At 42.7% G+C, this 17,826-nt stretch overlaps 2 protein-coding genes across 3 annotated transcripts in view; both read left to right on the plus strand.

The window, feature by feature from the left end:
• PLAAT3 (phospholipase A and acyltransferase 3) overlaps nucleotides 1-17,826 on the plus strand; it is a 369,991-nt gene that overhangs the window by 290,584 nt on the left and 61,581 nt on the right. The window lies entirely within an intron of this gene.
• The window catches only part of ATL3 (atlastin GTPase 3), a 50,567-nt gene that overhangs the window by 15,805 nt on the left and 16,936 nt on the right, over nucleotides 1-17,826 (plus strand). For both annotated transcript variants that reach the window (XM_050757197.1, XM_050757199.1), the window contains exons 4-8: nucleotides 7,126-7,230; nucleotides 7,719-7,769; nucleotides 13,889-13,945; nucleotides 16,490-16,582; nucleotides 17,251-17,389. In XM_050757197.1, coding sequence (XP_050613154.1) covers nucleotides 7,126-7,230; nucleotides 7,719-7,769; nucleotides 13,889-13,945; nucleotides 16,490-16,582; nucleotides 17,251-17,389 — 445 coding nt within the window. The remainder of the gene's footprint in view (nucleotides 1-7,125; nucleotides 7,231-7,718; nucleotides 7,770-13,888; nucleotides 13,946-16,489; nucleotides 16,583-17,250; nucleotides 17,390-17,826) is intronic.

A 17,826-nucleotide genomic window follows, 5' to 3' on the forward strand; every position in this document is an offset into this window, starting at 1 on the left:
AATACACTGTTATTCTTATTTTTGTTCTTTTGTACCTAATATGACTTTTTTGTCTGGTTGCTTTTTTTCTTTAAATTAAAAAAAATTTTTTTTTTTTTTTTTTTTTTTTGAGACGGAGTCTCACTCTGTCGCCCAGGCTGGAGTGCAGTGGCCGGATCTCAGCTCACTGCAACCTCCGCCTCCTCGGTTTACGCCATTCTCCTGCCTCAGCCTCCTGAGTAGCTGGGACTACAGGCACCCACCACCTCGCCCGGCTAGTTTTTTGTATTTTTTAGTAGAGACGGGATTTCACCGTGTTAGCCAGGATGGTCTCGATCTCCTGACCTCGTGACCCGCCCGTCTCGGCCTCCCAAAGTGCTGGGATTACAGGCTTGAGCCACCGCGCCCGGCAAAAAAATTTTTTTTTTCGTGGGTACATAGGTATATGTATTTATGGGGTATGTCTGGTTGCTTTTAAGATTTTATCAGTTTTTGAGCAAATTATGATGTGTTTTGATGTAGTTCATGTTTTTTGTATGTGGGTTTTATTGAGCTTCTTGAATCTGCAGATTTATAATTTTTTATCAAATTTGGACATTTTAAAGTTATTATGTCTTCAAATTTTTTTGGTCTCTTATTCCCTTTGGAGAATGCTATTACATGTGCCTCTTGCTGCTTGAAGTTGTTCCACAGCTGACTGACGCTTTGTTCATTTAAAATTCTTTGGGCCGGGCGCGGTGGCTCACGCCTGTAATCCCAGCACTTTGGGAGGCCGAAGAGGGCAGATCACAAGGTCAGGAGATCGAGACCATCCTAGCTAACACAGTGAAACCCCGTTTCTACTAAAAATACAAAAAATTAGCCGGGCGGGGTGGCGGGCGCCTGTAGTCCCAGCTACTCGGGAGGCTGAAGCAGGAGAATGGCATGAACCCAAGAGGCGGAGCTTGCAGTGAGCTGAGATCCGGCCACTGCACTCCAGCCTGGGCAACAGTGCAAGATTCTGTCTCAAAAAAAAAAAAAGGCCAGGCGCAGTGGCTCAAGCTTGTAATCCCAGCACTTAGGGAGGCCGAGATGGGCGGATCACGAGGTCCGGAGATCGAGACCGTCCTGGATAACACGGAGAAACCCCATCTCTACTAAAAAATACAAAAAACTAGCCGGGCGAGGTGGCGGGCGCCTGTAGTCCCAGCTACTCGGGAGGCTGAGGCAGGAGAATGGCGTAAACCCGGGAGGCGGAGGTTGCAGTGAGCTGAGATCCGGCCACTGCACTCCAGCCTGGGTGACAGAGCGAGTCTCTGTCTCCAAAAAAAAAAAAAAAATAATAATAATAATAAAAAAAAAATAAAATTCTTTGGCCAGGCGCGGTGGCACACATCTGTAATCCCACACTTTGGGAGGCTGAGGTGGGTGGATCACCTGAGGTCAGGGATTTGAGACCAGCCTGACCAACTGAAAACCTATCTCTACTAAATACAAAAAATTAGCTGGGTATGGTGGGTCATGCCTGTAATCCCAGCTACTTGGGAGGCTGAGGCAGGAGAATCGCTTGAACCCTGGAGATGGAGGTTGCAGTGAGCCGAGATCACGCCATTGTACTCCCACCTGGGCAACAAGAGCTAAACTCCATCTGAAAAAAAAAAAAAAGAAAAAGGCCAGGCACGGTGGCTCATGCCTGTATTCCCAGCACTTTGGGAGGCTGAGGTGGGCGGATCACCTGAGGTCAGGAGTTTGAGACCAGCCTGACCAACATGGTGAAACCCTGTCTCTACTAAAAATACAAACATTAGCTGGGCGTGGTGGTGCCCAGCTGTAATCACAGCTACTTGGGAGGCTAAGGCAGGAGAATTGCTGGAACCTGGGAGGCGGAGATTGCATTGAGCCAATATTGTGGCACTGCACTCTCAGCCTGGGCAACAGCGAGACTCCATCTCAAAAAAAAAAAGAAAACAGAGTTTTTTTGTTTTTTGTTTTTTGAGATGGAGTCTCGCTCTGTTGCCCAGGCCGGGAGTGCAATGGCGTGATCTCGGCTCGCTGCAACCTCTGCCCCCCAGGTTCTCATGTCTCAGCTTCCCGAGTAGCTGGGATTACAGGTGTGCACCACCCTGCCTGGCTAATATTTGTATTTTTAGTGGAGACAGCATTTTACCAAGTTGACCAGGCTGGTCTCAAACTCCTGACCTCAGGTGATCCTTCCCCCTTGGCCTCCCAAAGTGTTGGGATTACAGGTGTGAGCCACCGTGCCTGGCCTTTTTGTCTGTTTTCTTGTGGAGCATTTCTAGGTCTTCAAGTTCACTAATCTTTTAGAACCTGCTATTAATCAGGTCCAGTGTATTTTTCATTTCAGACATTGTAATTTTCATCTCTAGCAGTTAAATTTAGGACTTTTTAGTATTTTTTTTTTCATTTACATGATTCAGTTTCTGCATCCACTTTTAGTATCTTTTATGTCACCACTTTTTGAATATATGAAGTAAAGTTATACAGAATACTGTTTTTGGTTTTTTTTTTTTTTTTTGAGACAGAGTCTTGCTCTCTAACCCAGGCTGGAGTGCAGTAGTGCCATCTCGGCTCGCTGCAACCTCTGCCTCCTGGGTTCAAGCGATTCTCCTGCCTCAGCCTCCTGAGTAGCTGGGAGTACAGGCATGTGCCATCACACCCGGCTATTTTTTGTATTTTTAGTAGAGATGGGGTTTCACCATGTTAGCCAGGCTAGTCTTGAACTCCTGGCTGCAGGCAATCCACCTACCTCAGCCTCCCAAAGTGTGGGATTACAGGTGTGAGCCACCACGCCCGGCCCTGAATACTGTTTTAAAGTTGTTTTTGGCCAGGCCAGCTACAAAAATTAGCTGGGTGTGGTGGTGGGCTTCTGTAGTCCCAGCTACTCGAGAGGCTGAGGAAGGAGAATTGCTTGAACCCGGGAGGTGGAGGTTGTGGTGAGCTGAGATCGTTCCACTGCACTCCAGTCTGGGCGACAGAGCAAGACTGTCTCAAAAAAAAAAAGTTGTTTTCTGTTAATTTTAATATCTGTGTTAGTTCTGAGTCAGTTTTGATTGATTTTTCCCTTCATTTGGGTTATATTTTTCTGCTTCTTGTATGTCTGCAAATTTTTGATAGGATGTAGGCTTGTGGATTTTCCCTTGTTGGGTGCTGGTTATTTTTGCATTCCTGTAAAACATCTAGCTGTATTCTGAGATGTAGTTAAGTAATTTGGAAACTTGTTTTTTTCTGTTCTTGCTGTTTAGATTTGTTAAATGGAACCAGAGAGTGTTGGTAGTTATTCCTCATTACTGAGGCAAGACTCTGAGTACTCTTCCTAATTCCGCTTGAATTATGAGGTTTTTGTAGTCTGGCTGGAGGGAACAGGCATTATTCCTGAACTTGTGTGAGCACTGGAGATGGTTCACAGTCTTTTCAGTGGCTCCCTGTTCAGCCTCAGACAGTTTTCCTTATACACATGCACTGATCAGTAGTTAGCTGAACACTTGTTGGGGAACCCTCTACAGATCCCTGGGGTTCTTTATCTCTGTAATTTTTTCCTCTTAGGTACTTTGTGAATTCTAGTAGCTTTGGTCTCCCTGACTCTCCTGCTTTGTCTCTTCAACTCAGGGTTGTCTGGTTCTGCTTCAGTTGTTGTCTGGTTCTGCTTCAGGGTTGTCCGGTTCTGCTTCAGTTCCCCCTCCCTGTGCCTTGAGCTGGGGCAATCCTGGACCTTACCTCATCTGTTTCTCTTCCTTCGGGGATCATTATTCTTCACTACTTAATGTCCAGTGCCTGGTAGACTGTTGTTTCATAAGTTTTGTCTGTTCCGTTTTGGCTTCAGGTGGGAGGGTACATTCTGTCTCTGTTACTCCGTTTTGGCTGAAAGTGGAAGGTCCAACCTTTTCATTTTAGAGATGCTGTGCTAAAAAGACCCAGTGAAGTTAAGCTAGTTACTGTTAGTATTGGCATTCTAAGGTTCTATGACTTTAAATTCAGTGTTAGTTTTTTGTCTCATGCCTTCTTTCTACATTTTTTTGTAATGTGTGATAGATGTTTTCATATTTTTTTTTTTTTTTTTTTTTTTGTGGAGACAGGGTCTTGCTCTGTCACCCAGGCTGGAGTGCAGTGGTGGGATGTCTGTTCACTGCAACCTCCACCTCCCAGGTTCAAGTGATTCTCATGCCTCGGTCTCCTGAGTTGTTGGGACTACAGGTGTGTTCCAACACACCTGGCTGATTTTTGTATTTTTGTAGAGATGGGGTCTCACTATGTTGGCCAGGCTGGTCTCGAACTCCTGACCTCAGGTAATATGCCTGCTTTGGCCTCCCAAAATGCTGAGATAACAGGTGTAAGCCACGGTGCCCAGCCTTATAATTTGTTTTTAAGAATAAATAATAATAATTAAAAAAAAATTTTTTTTTTGAGACGGAGTATCACTCTGTCACCCAGGCTGGAGTGCAATGGCGCAATCTTGGCTCACTGCAAGCTCTGCCTCCCGGGTTCACACCATTCTCCTGCCTCAGCCTCCCGAGTAGCTGGTACTACAGGCACCTGTCACCACACCCGACTAATTTTTTTTTTTTTTCCTGTATTTTTAGTAGAGACAGGGTTTCACCATGTTAGCCAGGATGGTCTTGATCTCCTGACCTCGTGATCTACCTGCCTCGGCCTCCCAAAGTGCTGGGATTACAGGCAGGAGCCCAACTGCGCCCAGCCACTGCGCCCAGCCATAAATAATTATTTTTTGACTGTGTGATACCTCTATATAGACTGGTAGAGCCTAAATAATTTGTTTTTTACATTTACTATTTGGGCATTTGACGTATTAATTCTTCTTAATAGTTTAGGAAATCTGTATAATATTAGTAGTGAGGAAGCTTTGTTTTTAGTTACATGACTTTTATAGCTCTTCCATTTTTTTATCCTGTTGAATTATCACTTTTGTAAAACTCCATGCTTTTCATTGTCATCTGGGTTTCCTGCCTTAAAAAAATTAGTGGCTGGGCACAGTGGCTTATGCCTGTAATCCCAGCACTTAGGGAGGCCGAGGCATGCGGATCATGAGGTCAGGAATTGGAGACCAGCCTGGCCAACTTGGTGAAACCCCATCTCTACAAAAAATACAAAAATTTAGCCGGGTGTGGTGGTGTGCGCCTGTAATCCTAGCTACTCAGGAGGCTGAGGCAGGAGAATCTCTTGAACCTGGGAGATGGAGGTTGCAGTGGGCCAAGGTCACGCCATTGCACTCCAGCCTAGGTGACAAGAGTAAAACTCTGTCTCAAAAAAAAGCCCCCCCAAAAAATAGACCAGGTGCGGTGGCTCACGCCTGTAATCCCAGCACTTTGGGAGGCCTAGGCAGGTGGATCATCTGAGGTCAGGAGTTTGAGACAAACCTGACCAACATGGTGAAACCCTGTCTCTACTAAAAATACAAAAATTAGCCGGGCATGGTGGCTCATGCTGTAATCCCAGCTACTCGGGAGGCTGAGGCAGGAGAATCGCTTGAACGTGGGAGTTGGAGGTTGCAGTGAGCCAAGATTGTTCCGTTGCACTCCAGCGTGGGCAACAGAGTGAAACTCCGTCTCAAAAAAAAAAAAAAATCGTATCTTTATTTTGTTTGTTTTAGGTTTTCAGGAAAATTAATTGGAAAGTGCCCAGTTCCCACACCCTCCTTCAGTTTGCTCTGTTGATTATATCTTATAATAATGTGATACATTTGTTACAATTAATATTTGAACCAATATAGTGTCATTAGTTAAAGCCCATACATAGTTTACTTTAGGGCTCACTCATTGTGTTGTACATTGGATTTTGACAAGTGTGTAGTGATATGTGCCTACTATTACTATATCATACAGAACAGTCACACTGCTCTAAACATTCTCTGTGATGTACCTCTCTGTTCCTCTCTTCTTACCTCCCCACAAACTCCTCCACTGATCTTTCTACTGTCTCCATAGTTTTACCTCTACCGGAATGTCGTATAGTTAGAATCATACAATATGCAGCCGTTTCAGATTGGCCTCTTTCACTTAGCAATGTGATTTTAAGATTTCTGCAACTCTTTTGTATCTTGATAGTTCATTTCTTTTTATTGCTGAATAGTATTCTACATTATGAATGCACCAGTTTGTTCATCCATTTGCCTGTTGAAGGACATCTTGGTTGCTTTCAAATTTTGACAATTAAGAATAAAGCTCCTATAAATACTCATGTGTTGGTTTTTGTTGAGACATAAGTTTTCAGCTCCTTTGGGTATATACCAAAGAGTTTTTTTTTTTTTGAGACAAAATCTCGCTCTGTCACCCAGGCTGGAGTGCAGCAGTGTGGTCTTGGCTCACTGCAACCTCTGCCTCCTGGCTTCAAGTGATTCTCCTGCCTCAGCCTCCTGAGTAGCTGGGACTACAGGTGTGCACCACCACGCCCGTATAATTTTTTTTTTTTTGTATTTTTAGTAGAGACAGGGTTTTGCCATGTTAGCCAGGCTGATCTCGAACTCTGGACCTCAGGTGATCCACCTGCCTTGGCCTCCCAAAGTACAAGTACTGGGATTACAGGTGTGAGCCACTGTGCCTGTCCTAATTTTTGTATTTTTGGTAGAGACAGGGTTTCACTGTGTTGGCCAGGCTGGTCTGGAACTCCTGGCCTCAAGTGATCCACCTGACTTGGCCTCCCTCCCAAAGTGCTGGGATCACAGGCATGAGCCATTGCGCCCGACCTAATTTTTTAAATTTTGTGTAGAGACAGGGTCTCACTATGTTGCCCAGGCTGGTATTGAACTCCTGGGCTCAAGTGATGCTGCCGCCACGGCCTCCCACGTGTTGATATTATAGGTGTGAGCCACTACACCTGGCCAAGATGAGTGTTGTTTAGTTTCTTTTTCAACAACAAAAATCATCCAAATGCCTGGCTGGGTAATGAGCTAATTGCTTTCAACTTTTGACTGTTTCAATTGGTGGAGCAATTTTTGCCTTCCATATTGCTCTGTATTCCTGGATAATCTCTAGGAGAGTGCTATAGTCAAAGCAAAGTACCTACATAGTTGTACAGAACCTACAAGCAGGTCCTTAAGGGTCACGTAAATATTACCTGTACTTTTCCATTTCTCCTTTACATTTTCCTCCTTCTTAGTTTAATCTCTTTTGTTTGTATTTTCCTTTTTTTTAGGTTGCAGTTGTTCTGATGGATACCCAGGGGGCATTTGATAGCCAGTCAACTGTGAAAGACTGTGCTACCATCTTTGCTCTAAGCACTATGACTAGTTCTGTTCAGGTAAAAACCACTTGACTCGGAAAAAAGCTTGCAAAGGAAATAAGATAAAGGGAGGAAATACAGCTTTGGTTATTGTTCTGTTAACAGAATTTCTGTGATGATATGTAAATATTTTGAAACTGTAGATTCAGTTAAACTCTTAAAAGTTTGAGAAGGAGCCAAAGAATTTTTCCTCTTTGGTCATAATTATATATAATGTGTTCCAAGAAAAGTCCAAAAAATGGAAATTTATATCTATTACATCATATAGAAACTATAGATTTGATAAGAACTAGGAAAACTATATTTTAAACTGTAAAGGAAGAATTTTTGATTTCAACCTTATGTGCATAGTTTTCCAAAAGACAGATCATATTACTGTTTGAACAGGTCTCATGTTCTTATATGCAAGTCTTTAATTGTTCAAAGCTTCTGTCAGCCCTTTAGGCTTATTTGGGATTTGTTTGAAGTAAGCCAGAATAGTATCAATCTGGATTTTTGTTTTCTAGATTTATAATTTATCCCAGAACATTCAAGAAGATGATCTTCAACAGCTGCAGGTATATGTTTCTCATAACAATTTTAACAGCATATTATTTAAAAGTTTTAAGATTAAGAAAAATTTTACGACTGAGTAGTTTCTAGCAAAAGATTGAAATGTAGAGGAAGGTTTTTGGTTCATAGTAATTCTATACTATGTATATCCATTGGTGGGGTGGAGCAGGGGCAGTCCGGGAAGGCCTTAATGATTTGAGCAGAGAATGGAAGAAAGTGGGCAAGCGAGTCCTTCAGATCCATTTGGGTGGAAAACTGTTACAGCAGAGGAGCAGCTGCTGGAAGACAGACCCTGCGGAGAGTGTGCTTGGCAAGATCAAGGAATGGCAAGGAGGCCAGTGGGTAGGATTGGAGAGTGTGACAGGAAGGGGCTAAGTGATGAAGTCAGAGAGGCAGTGAGATCCCACTCATGCTGGGTCTTTTCTCTGGGGAAGGTGGGAGCCATGGGAGGGTCATCAGCAATGATGTTATCTGACATGTTGTAAAGGGATCATTCTGGCTGCCATGTTCAGAATAGATTTTTTTTTTGAGACAAAGTCTTACTCTTGTCCCCAGGCTGGAGTGCAATGGTGCAATCTTGGCTCACTGCAAGCTGGGATTACAGACAGGTGTGTGCCACCACACCTGGCTGATTTTTGTTTTTTTTTTTTTTTTTTTTTTTTGAGATGGAGTCTCGCTGTGTCGCCCAGGCTGGAGTGCAGTGGCGTGATCTCGGCTCACTGCAAGCTCCGCCTCCCGGGTTCACGCCATTCTCCCGCCTCAGCCTCCCAAGTAGCTGGGACTACAGGCGCCCGCCACCACGCCCAGCTAGTTTTTTGTATTTTTAGTAGAGACGGGGTTTCACCGTGTTAGCCAGGATAGTCTCGATCTCCTGACCTCGTGATCCACCCGCCTCGGCCTCCCAAAGTGCTGGGATTACAGGCTTGAGCCACCGCGCCCGGCCTGATTTTTGTATTTTTAATAGAGACGGGATTTCACCATGTCAGGCTGGTCTCAAACTGTTGACCTCGTGATCCACCAGCCTCGGTCTCCCAAAGTGCTGGGATTACAGGCGTGAGCCACCGCGCCTGGCCTATTTTTTTCTCCTTTTTAATAGCAGCAGTTCTTATCTGTTTTTCCCACAAAATGCTCTTTCATGAGTATTCCAGGGTTGGATGCAATTCCTGGTATATTGCTCTAATGCTGCTTCTCCCACTGACATTCAAGAAAGCATCAGAATGTGAGTGAGTAAGGGTGTCATTATTATAGGGATTACCTTGAATTAGTTCTATTTTATATTTATTTAAAAAAACAAGGAAATTTCCTCCTAAACTTCGGTCCTTAATGTTGCTTATGGCAGTTGCTTGTACTTCATAATTGGTAGTTCTATACCAGTGCCATGACTCAGTGGTTGAGAGCTGTTGCTCTGTAAAACTTCCATCACAACTTGAGTTGGCCACCCTTTCACCTGAAATTTATTCCTTTCTAAGCTCCTTCCTTTCAACCGTTTTTCGAATGCTTACGTTGTATGAGGTAGAGGGCCAAGTGCTGTAGATATATGCAAGGTCACATTCACAGGTACCAGGTGCTAGGACTTTAGCATGTTTTTCTTAGAGACACAATTCAACCCATAAGAGGAAGTAAGTAGATTATGATGCAGTTATGTAATTCACCTTGTTTCACATGACAAGGCTGTTGGTGGACTCAACAACTGTGTAATATAAATGTTACAGAGGAGAAAATAATATGTTTATGTGCCTGGAAATTCATAAGAATCAACTAAAAAATTATTTGGAGCTTAAAAAATAATTAAGGTCTCCATCACAAAATACAGATACAAAATCATTAGGTTTTCCTCTCTACTAACAATAACCAATTTAAAAAGGTAATGGAAAAAATTGACTATAGCAACAAAATAATGAAAACAGAATAAACTTAAAAAAGATCTATATAGCCGGGCGCGGTGGCTCAAGCCTGTAATCCCAGCACTTTGGGAGGCCGAGATGGGCGGATCACGAGGTCAGGAGATCGAGACCATCCTGGCTAACACGGTGAAACCCCGTCTCTACTAAGAAATACAAAAACTAGCCGGGCGAGGTGGCAGCGCCTGTAGTCCCAGCTACTCGGGAGGCTGAGGCCGGAGAATGGCGTGAACCCGGGAGGCGGAGCTTGCAGTGAGCTGAAATCCGGCCACTGCACTCCAGCCTGGGCTACAGAGCGAGACTCCGTCTCAAAAAAAAAAAAAAAAAAAAAAAAAAAAAAAAAAAAACTATATGGAGCACTTCAGAATTGTATGAGGCATGTAAAATATTTAACATGCAGAAATATGCCTTGTTTCTTCTATATGGGAATGATAATAGCCAACATATATTTATTGCTTTTACTCTGTACTATTACAGACACTGGAGTGTGTTATAAACATCTCATTTTAGACTGAGAATTATAAAGTTGTCAGTTCTTCCCCACTAAACAAAATCATAAAGGTGTTATTTTGGGAACTTGACAGAATTGTTGTGAAATTCATTTGGAAAGTTAAATTGTAAAACAGCCAAGAAAACTATAGGGGAAATATGAGATAATTGACTTAGTACATATTATAAATCTGTAATTACAAGAACATGGCATTGGTTCAGGAAAAAATAGATCAATGCACTATACTTATGATATGCTACATTTTCATGTATTTTATTCTACTTAAGAATATATATACATATACCATAAAGGATAGATCAGTCAATAAATGGTGTTAGGACAGTTGGCTATGTATTTAGATAAATTAGAAATTATATTCCTCTTTGGAATGCTGAGGCAGGCTGATCACCTGAGTTCGGGTGTTCGAGACCAGCTTGGCCAACGTGGTGAAACCCTGTCTCTACTAAAAGTACCAAAAAAAAAAAAAAAAAAAAAAAAAAATTAGCTGGGCATGGTGGTGCAAGCCTGTAATCCCAGCTACTTGGGAGGATGAGGCCTGAGAATCACTTGAACCTGGGAGGCAAATGTTGAAGTGAGCCAAGAGTACACCACTACACTCCAGTCTGGGTGACAGAATGAGACTCTGTCTCAAAAAAAGAAAAAAGAAAATAATATTTCTACCTTGTACTATATACAAAAATTCCAGATAGACCAGATAGATTAAATATTTTGATGTAAAAAAAGAAATCACAGCTGGGTGTGATGGCTCATGCCTGTAATCCCAGCGCTTTGGGAGGCTGAGGCGGGTGAATCATGAGGTCAGGAGTTCGAGACCAGCCTGGCAAACATGGAGAAATGCCATCTCTACTAAAAATACAAAAATTAGCTGGGTGTTGATGTTCATGAAGAACCTTCTGATTAAACACATTAATATTTCTTCAGTGAAATATATGACCAATAAAATGGGGGTAAATAAGCCTATAAAAAGCTTCCTGTCAGTTGAAGGCATGTTTTTCTTCCAAATAAGTTTCCCACCTAACCTGGATTTTTAGTACTTTTTATTTATTTATTTTTTTTTGAGATGGAGTCTCCCTTAGTTGCCCAGGCTGGAGTGCAGTGGCACAATCTTGGCTCACTGCAACCTCCGCCACCCAAGTTCAAGCGATTCTGCTGCCTTAGCCTCCTGAGTAGCTGGGACTGCAGGTGTGTGCCACCACACCTGGCTAATTTTTTTGTACTTTTAGTAGAGACAGGGTTTCACTATGTTGGTCAGACTGATCTTGAACCCCTAACCTGAAGTGATCCACCTGCCTTATCCTCCCAAAGTGCCAGGATTACAGGTGTGAGCCCCATGCCTGGCCTTTTTATTTTTTTGCTTTTTTTTTTTTTTAGAGACAGCGTCTCATTCTGCTACCTAGGCTGGAGTACAGCGGTGTGATCTTGGCTCACTGCAGCCTCCACCTCCTGGGCTCAAGCAATTCTCCTTCCTCAGCCTCCTGAGAAGCTGAGATTACAGGCATGTGCCACCATGCCCAGTTAATTTTTGTATTTTTAGTAGAGACAGAGTTTCGCCATGTTGGCCAGGCTGGTCTCGAACTCCTGACCTCAAGTGATCCGCCCGCCTTGGCCTCCCGAAGTGCTGGGATTACAGGCGTGAATCACAGCGGCCAGACCTGCTGAGAGGCTTTTCTCAAATATCTAACTGGTGGTCCTTGACTACCTATTGAAGAGAGAGCCACTAACAATCCAACTGGGAGCTTCGATAAGAGGGTAGGCCTTAGGTACTGGTTTGGATCACAACGAGGTAGGTGGTTGAGCAAGGTTATCTAGCTATTTTGTTGCCAACTCCTAAGTGTCTGTTTTTTGCAGATATTTATTCTTAGGTTGTCAGTTTCCCTGAAGAAAATTTCTTTAAATTCCTGCCTTGGTGGGTAGAAGCTTGTGGCAACCAGTAGGGTGAGAGGGCTAGGGAGTCCCACTGCTCACTATGTGGACTTTGATTTAAGTACCTGTTTCCAGGAAGGTACGAGACTTACTTCTAACCTCAGCTGAGTATGGTATTTAAGTCTAGATTTTTTTTTTTTTTTTTTTATCTGCTCCAAATAGTACACTTCCCATCTTCTATGGAGGCAGGAAAAATATGGGGGTTAGAGAGGGGTACCTGGGAATGTAGATACTTTCTCCTAAGACTCACATATTTCCTAGTTTTCAACCACACTCCTACACCTCCTCCTGTAAGGTAACTGCATGCTTATAATTTCTGGGCATTTCAGGGATTCTACTGAGATAATTTATTCTTCCTTGTTGGCCCCCGTCTCTTCCAGATTTCTTAGCAGAACAGAGAAAGCCAAAACTTGAGACAGTTCTCATTTGTCTATTTTCCATCCAGAATGTTTTTGACAGGTCTTTTCTGCTGACTGCTTTGTCCTGTTTACTTTTAAACTTTGTTTTGTTATGCTTTTAGTGAGGCTTCCTGAAGAAATAGAGGTAAATATACATGTAAACCTTAACCTTAAAGAATTCAGTCATTTGAATGGTATAAATATTATGGACCTAATACTTTTCTTGCTGCTGGAAATCCAGTAGTGCACAAAACAGAGAAATATCCCTGCCCTCATGGAGTTTAAATGCTAGTATATCCCTGCCCTCATGGAGTTTAAATGCTAGTATAAAGACATGCTAGTATAAAGACAGATGCAAATCAAGACAAGAAGAGGTAATCAAGACAAGAAGAGGTAATTAGATAATTATTAGATAATGATAAATGTTAAGAAAAAATTTTTAAGGCTGGGCGTGGTGGCTCACGCCTGTAATCCCAGCACTTTGGGAGGCCAAGGTGGGTGGATCGCCTGGGGTCAGGAGTTCAAGACCAGCCTGACCAGCATGGAGAAACCCCTTCTCTACTAAAAATACAAAATTAGCTGGGCGTGGTGCCACATGCCTGTAATCCCAGCTACTCAGGCGGCTGAGTCAGGAGAATAGCTTGAACCCGGGAGGCAGATGTTACAGTGAGCCACGCACCATCACACTCCAGCCTGGGCAACAAGAGCTCAGAGCACAACTCTTTGTCTCAAAAAAAAAAAAAATTTTTTTTTAAAAGACACAAAGTAGGAAATATTATTGGCAAACTTGTAATCTTTTTAGGTAGATGGCCATGGAAGGCTTCACTGAGAAGGAGCCATTTGAAAGACCGTAAGAAGTGAGGGAGCAGATCATGAGGAAGGATATTTGGGAGAAGAACTTACAGTTAGTGGGAGGAGCCAGTATGAAGGTCCTAAGGCAGCAGTGTGCCCTGTATGTTTGAAGAACAGGAAGGAGGGCCAGTGTGGCAGCATCACACTGTAAGGACTGGCTTTAATACTGAATGAAGTTGCAGGGTTTTGAGCAAAGCCATGATATGATCTGACTAACCATATTATAACAGAGTCAGTGTGGTTGCTATATTGAGAATAGCCCATAGGGAGTCACGAGCTGAGGCAGTTAGGAGACTATTGCAGTATTCCAAGCCACATGGAAATAGTGAGTGGCTGGATTCTGGATTTGCTGATGAATTGGGATGTGGGATGTGAGCAGGGAATAACCAAGATGATTTTAAGGTTCATGACTCCTGTGGGCTTTTGAAACTGTAGAACCCTGGTATCAATATAAATATAATGAATACTTTGCTAAAAAAAAAGCCATAGAACTATTTTAAGTAATTTGCTTTACAAACCATAATGCTTCTTTTTTAAAGCTCTTCACAGAATATGGTCGTCTGGCAATGGATGAAATTTTCCAAAAGCCTTTCCAGGTTAGAATATTTATTTTAAATATAATTCATATATTTGTTTTTGTTCACAGATCAGCAGACTACAGCTCATAGGCCAAATCTAGCCTGCCACCTGTTTTTATGACTGTGAGCTAAGAATAGTTTTTACATTTTTAAATGGTTGAAAAAAATGAGCAATACTATTTTATGACATGTAAATTATCTGAAATTCAAATATCAGTGTCTATAGATAAAATTTTAGTGGAACACAGCCATGCTCATTTGTCTTTGTACTGTCTGTGACTGCTTTCCTGCTGCAATGGCAGAGTTGAGTAATTACTTAAAAAATAAACTCTCTGGGTTGGGCATTTTGGCTTACGCCTGTAATCCCAGCACTTTGAGAGGCCAAGGCAGGCAGATCACCTAAGGTCAAGAGTTCGGGATTGGCCGGGCGCGGTGGCTCAAGCCTGTAATCCCAGCACTTTGGGAGGCCGAGACGGGCGAATCACAAGGTCAGGAGATCGAGACCATCCTGGCTAACATGGTGAAACCCCGTCTCTACTAAAAAAATACAAAAAACTAGCCAGGTGAGGTGGCGGGCACCTGTAGTCCCAGCTACTCGGGAGGCTGAGGCAGGAGAATGGCGTAAACCCGGGAGGCGGAGCTTGCAGTGAGCTGAGATCCGGCCACTGCACTCCCGCCTGGATGACAGAGCCAGACTCTGTCTCAAAAAAAAAAAAAAAAGAGTTCGGGACCAACTTGGCCAACATGGAACCTGTCTCTACTAAAAATACAAAAATTAGCTGGCATGGTGGCAGGTGCCTGTAATCTCAGCTACTCAGGAGGCTAAGGCAGGAGAGTTGCTTGAGCCTGGTAGGTGAAGGTTACAGTGAGCTGAGATCATGCCACTGTACTCCAACCTGGGTGACAGAGCAAGACTTTGTCTCAAAAAAAAAAAAAAAAAAAAAAAAAAAACAAAAAAAAGAAAAAGAAAAGGTTGTGCACGCCTGCAGTCCCAGCTACTTGGTGGGGTTGAGGTAGGAGGATTATTTAAGCCTAGGAGGTCAAGGCTGCAGTGAGCCATGATTGTGCCACTGCACTCCAGCCTGGGTAACAAAGCAAGACCATCTCAACACTGTCTCCATCTCTCCATCTCTCCATCTCTCTCTCTCTCTCTCTCTCTCTCTCTCTCTCTCTCTCTCTCTCTCTCTCTCCCTCTCTCCCTCTCTCCCTCTCTCCCTCTCTCCCTCTCTCCTCTCTCTCCCTCTCTCCCTCTCTCCCTCTCTCCCTCTCTCCTCTCTCTTCTTTGCTGACCTCTGCTTTGCTGACCTCTGCTTTAGTTCAGTGTTTCTTGAGAATGAGGAAGCACAGCAGCCTCAATCAACGGGATTAGAGGTGCTTTCAGTGTGTAAGCCTTATTTCTTTTCTTTTCTAATTTATTTATTTTTTTTGAGATGGAGTTTCTATCTAAAATTTTGTCCAGGCTGGAGTACACTGGCACGATCTTGGCTCACTGCAACCTCTGCCTCCCAGATTCAAGCAATTCTCCTGCCTCCCCCTCCTGAGTAGCTGCGATTACAGGCGCCCGGCTAATTTTTTGTATTTTTTGTAGAGATGGAGTTTCATCATGTTGACCAGGCTGGTCTCAAACTCCTGACCTCAGGTGATCCACTGCTTTGGCCTCCCAAAGTAAAGGGATTATAGGCCTGAGCCACTGTGGCTGGGCTTCCTTTCTAATGCTGAAAGCAGATCTGATTTTTTTTTTTTGGAGACGGAGTCTCGCTCTGTCACCCAGGCTGGAGTGCAGTGGTGTGATCTCACCTCACTGCAACCTCTGCCTCTTGGGTTCAAGTGATTCTCCTGTCTCAGCTTCTCGAGTAGCTGGGATACAGGCGTAAGCCACTGTGCCCGGCCGCAGATCTGATTTTATGATTAGCTGGTTTTCTCTTTTGTCCTTTACTACATTTCCCATAGATTTCTTTAAGGCAGAGTCCCAAATTTACCATTTTCTCGTTAATGTCTTCCTTCCGTTCCTACTAACCCGTGGAACAAAAATAGCAGATAGGATATATTGACCTCATATTTGGCTTAAACATGTCCTTCCAGTACTTCTAAAACTTCTAAGACATTATAGAATAGATAAATCTGGCTGGGTGTGGTGGCTCACACCTGTAGTCCCAGCACTTTGGGAGGCCAAGGCCGCAGGATTGCTTGAGGCCTGGAGTTCAAGACCAGCCTGGGCAACAGAGCAAGACCTCGTCTATACAAAAAATAAAAATAAAAAATAAGCCAGGTGTAGTGGCATGTGCTTGTAGTCCCGGCTACTTAGGAGGCTGAGGTGAAAGGATCACTTGAACCCAGGAATTCTAGGCTACAGTGAGCTATAATCATGCCACTGCACTCTAGCCTTAGTGATGGAACAAGGCCCAACCTCTTAAAAAAAAAAGAAAGAAAAAAAAGTAAATCCTTCAGTACATATCTTTACCCCCTTTTTAGAAGCTGGTATTATGCAAAGATGTATTGCAGTTGTTCTCTTGAAAATGTGTTTATGCATGTTAAAATATGTTCTGCTCTTTTCTTAAATAGACACTGATGTTTTTGGTTAGAGATTGGAGTTTCCCTTATGAATACAGCTACGGACTCCAAGGAGGGATGGCATTTTTGGATAAGCGTTTACAGGTAAGTGGGACTATAATCTTCTGAGGAATTATCTCAAAGTAGTGATAGCTTTCTCATTTGCCTTTGGCTATTGTGTTTAAAGCAATTATTGGAAATGATATTGAGTACATTAACTATATATGAATCTTAATGCAAGCTAATATTATTTATTCCTGATAAGATTAAAGAACCTGTATATACAATGCACAGGAACTGTAGAAGAAAACTCTGGGCCAGTGCCCAAGCTTTGATTATAATTTCCATTTTACATTTTAAACCAAGTTCTATATGTGTCTTTAGAAGTCACACTCAGAATCTTAGTTATGTTATTCAAAATTTTTACTTATTTTGGGATAAACAGGCCTAACCTGTTCCCCCAAACCAAAACACAGGAATCCTTTGTCTGTCACTACTAATTGGTTAGATCCTCCTTCATCCACACAAACCATCCCTTGTGTAATACTCTTTTTAAAGAAACTCTTCCGCACCTGATTTGTTAGCTATAGGAGTCAAGCCATGGGTAATCAGATTTGTGTGTTTATTGCTTCTTAGGGTTCTGAGTTTTCTCATTTGGCCACCATGATCCATCAGAGTGGAGGAGTCTTCTTCCCTTTGTCCTTATACTAGTTGTCCCTAGTAAAGAAAACCAGAGGACTTTTTGTTGGTAAAGTGTTGGTCTTCATTGGCAGGTGAAGGAACATCAACATGAAGAAATTCAGAATGTTCGAAATCACATTCACTCATGTTTCTCCGATGTCACCTGCTTTCTCTTACCACATCCAGGACTCCAGGTGGCCACAAGCCCTGACTTTGATGGGAAATTAAAAGGTGTGTTCCAAGTGTTACTTTAAACATGTGATTTGATCTTTGAAATTAAAAATAATGAATCACTTACAAATCAAGTGAATGCTTAAGAAAAATGGTGTGCTGTCTTACAATAGTATTTAAAGTCTAGTTCAGATTTTGCTCCTGACTTAATGCACTCATCAGAATTAGTTTGCCTTGACTTCTCCACCTGTAATGGTGGTGTTCATATCCATTAGTAGTCTTTCTAAGAGACTCGTTATGGTTCTTGGTTTACAAGAGATACAAATACTAAATAAAGGAAGACTAAACATTAGTCAGCTAATATTAAGTAAAATTAACTTCCCAAGGGAAGGCAGCATGATGCATAGCAGAGCTATTATTTTCATCTTATTTGTGGTTATAGCAAAACCTGATGCTGGGTCATGTGCTAATGTCAGGAAGTGCTAACTAAGTGGTAG

The sequence above is a fragment of the Macaca thibetana genome, chromosome 14 (genome assembly GCF_024542745.1).
Source record: "Macaca thibetana thibetana isolate TM-01 chromosome 14, ASM2454274v1, whole genome shotgun sequence".
NCBI lineage: Eukaryota > Metazoa > Chordata > Mammalia > Primates > Cercopithecidae > Macaca > Macaca thibetana.